Source organism: Colobus angolensis, unplaced genomic scaffold (assembly GCF_000951035.1).
Source record: "Colobus angolensis palliatus isolate OR3802 unplaced genomic scaffold, Cang.pa_1.0 Scaffold36, whole genome shotgun sequence".
NCBI lineage: Eukaryota > Metazoa > Chordata > Mammalia > Primates > Cercopithecidae > Colobus > Colobus angolensis.
The window spans coordinates 3,271,129-3,273,745 of NW_012116932.1; the positions used below are offsets into that span (position 1 = coordinate 3,271,129).

Here is a 2,617-nt window from a genome sequence, read left to right on the forward strand (position 1 = left end):
AAGAAAGAAAGAAAGAAAGAAAGTTTGGAGAAAGAAGAAAGAAAGTTTGGAGCAGAGTTTAGCTGTGTAACATGGTTAGGGTTGTATTTTTGAAGGCTAGGGAGGGGACTGAGGGGGAACAGTGGGAGCCTGGGGAACATCAAGGTGGCTGCAAGGTCACCATGGGGAAAGGGGATGAAAGCAGGAGGTGAGAGACAAGGAGGATGGGGTCAGGAAGGCTTGTTAGGAGGTGATCTTCAAGGAGGCCTTAAAGGAGGGGAATTTTGCCCAGGTGACGGGCGGGTGGGACACAGACCACCTGCAGAAAAGGAACAGCGTGTACAAAAGCTGGGGGCAAGAGAGAAACTGACCATGTGCATGGACGCATCGTGGGACCCAAGGCCCTGTGTGCTTGGGGGTCAGCTGCAGGGTGGTGGGGAGCGAGGGACTCAGGCCTGCAGAGGGCTCTGCTGAGACCCACTCTGTACAACTGCCTGGGGCAGGGAGGCGGGTTCAGCTGGCAGCAAGGGACAAGAGCAAGGCTTTGCCACCCACGCCCCCTGGGTTTGCTCTGCACTGCTCCCATCGGCCCTTGGAGAGGGAAAGTATCTCCAAGTGTTTCCAAATCTGGGTATTCCGACATCCTGCATGCCCAGTGCCAGGCAGGGTCTCCATAAGCCACGACAACTGTCACCTGCACAGGTTGGTGGCGCCCAGTTCAGACACAACTTGGGAAATGGGCTGACAGTGATGCGCCTTTTTTCCTTTTCTTTCAGGAATTGACTTTAAAATTAGGACCATAGAGCTCGATGGCAAGAGAATTAAACTGCAGATATGGTAAGAGCCATTGTTCTCTGTCATTCTCTCCACCTGGCGATGGCTTCAAGCCAGAAGCCCTTGGTGTTCTCCCTCCGCCCTCCCTGTGACCTTGGCCTCTGTTTCTTGGTGCCCAGTCCTGGCACATGGGGCTTTCTCCAGAAGCTCCTGGAGTTTTATACTCAGCCCAGAGAGCTGTACTCTGCTGGCTGCGGGGCGCCAGGGCCTATAACATCATAGGCACAGAGCTGCCCAGCCCCGGCTAGCTTAGTATTCTGCTGTGGGCACCATCTGGGTCTGGGCTTCAGAGTGGGCTGCTTCTGTTGAACAAGGAGAGAGCCCTCTCGGTGCCAGGTGCTGGTGACGCCTGCAGGGACTGTGAGATGACAGTTTCCTTTTCAGCCTCCTAACCTACTCAGAAGCATAAAGGTCCAACTTTACTTCCTCTTTTCTCTCCTGGGGCAGGCCTGGCCTCCCTTCCTAGCATACAGACCGAAACCCCGAACCGAAATTAAGCCAAGTCCGGGCCCCCTGGTGAGACCTGTTTCCATTCCTGAGAACTAAGGGTGACTTCCTGTGCACATACAATTAGAGAAGTGGGGAGACTCCAAGTCGCCATTGCTGGCCTGACTAGTTTGCTGAGACTGAGTTCAGGTGGCGGGTATGGTGGGGTCCTGCCCTGCACACATGCCACTTGCATAGAGTCACTGGCCCTGAGCAAAACAAAGAGAAGTCACATTTAAGAGCATGGTGCAATTTCCCTGTCACCCAAATCAGGCAAGTGCCTTTGAGTGGGAGCAGTGTGCCAGGAGATGGGCCGTGAAGCCGTCCTCCCTCAAGTCTCAAAGTGTGACCCGTCACCCCCACTTGCCAGTTTCAGGGAGCCCCACAGGTACCCTTGGCTCCAGGTGCTATTCATCTCTTTTTTTTTGAGATGGAGTTTGACTCTTGTCACCCAGGCTGGAGTGCAATGGCACGACCTCAGCTCACTGCAACCTCTGCCTCCTGGGTTCAAGTGATTCTCCTGCCTTAGCCTCCCAAGTAGCTGGGATTACAGACATGCGCCATCACACCTGACTAATTTTGTATTTTTAGTAGAGATGGGGTTTCTCCATGTTGGTCAGGCTGGTCTCGAACTCCCAACCTCAGGTGATCCACCTGCCTTGTACTCTGAAAGTGCTAGGATTACAGGCGTGAGCCACCACGCCCAGCCCTGCTGTTTACCTCTTAATCTGACTTTGGCAATCTGGGGTAGGTTTAACGCACAGTCCATCCTACAGACTTTGGTAGTAAGTTAAGCTCTGGCTGTCTTGTAAGTTCCAAGCCTTGGACGTTTCTCCACTTCCAGCACATTGGTGCCACGTCACCCTTTGTTCCCAAGTCCAAAGTGACACTGCACTGGCAAGCAGAAGTTTCACTTTCCTCCTGCCTTCCTGCTTCTGCTCTTAGCAATCGTGGTGAGGTTAGTGACTCAAAACTCTTCTAAGGACTGTGGTTGAGAAAAAAATGACTGGTTTTTTTTTTTTTTTTTGAGATGGAGTTTTGCTCTTGTTGCCCAGGCTGGAGTGCAGTAGCACGATTTCAGTTCACTGCAACCTCTGCCTCCCGGGTTCAAGTAATTCTTCTGCCTCAGCCTCCCAAGTAGCTGGGATTACAGGCGCCTGCCACCACCCCTGGCTAATTTTGTATTTTTAGTAGAGATGGGGTTTCGCCATGTTGGCCAGGTTGACTTCGAACCCCTGACCTCAGGTGATCCACCCACCTCAGCCTCCCAAAGTGCTGGGATTACAGGCGTGAGCCACCACACCCGGCAAAAATGACT

At 53.0% G+C, this 2,617-nt stretch overlaps 1 protein-coding gene across 3 annotated transcripts in view; it reads left to right on the forward strand.

Moving 5' to 3' along the window:
- The window catches only part of RAB8A (RAB8A, member RAS oncogene family), a 29,887-nt gene that overhangs the window by 12,827 nt on the left and 14,443 nt on the right, over positions 1-2,617 (forward strand). For all 3 annotated transcript variants that reach the window (XM_011953251.1, XM_011953250.1, XM_011953252.1), the window contains exon 2: positions 756-816. In XM_011953251.1, the coding sequence (XP_011808641.1) occupies positions 756-816 (61 nt within the window). The remainder of the gene's footprint in view (positions 1-755; positions 817-2,617) is intronic.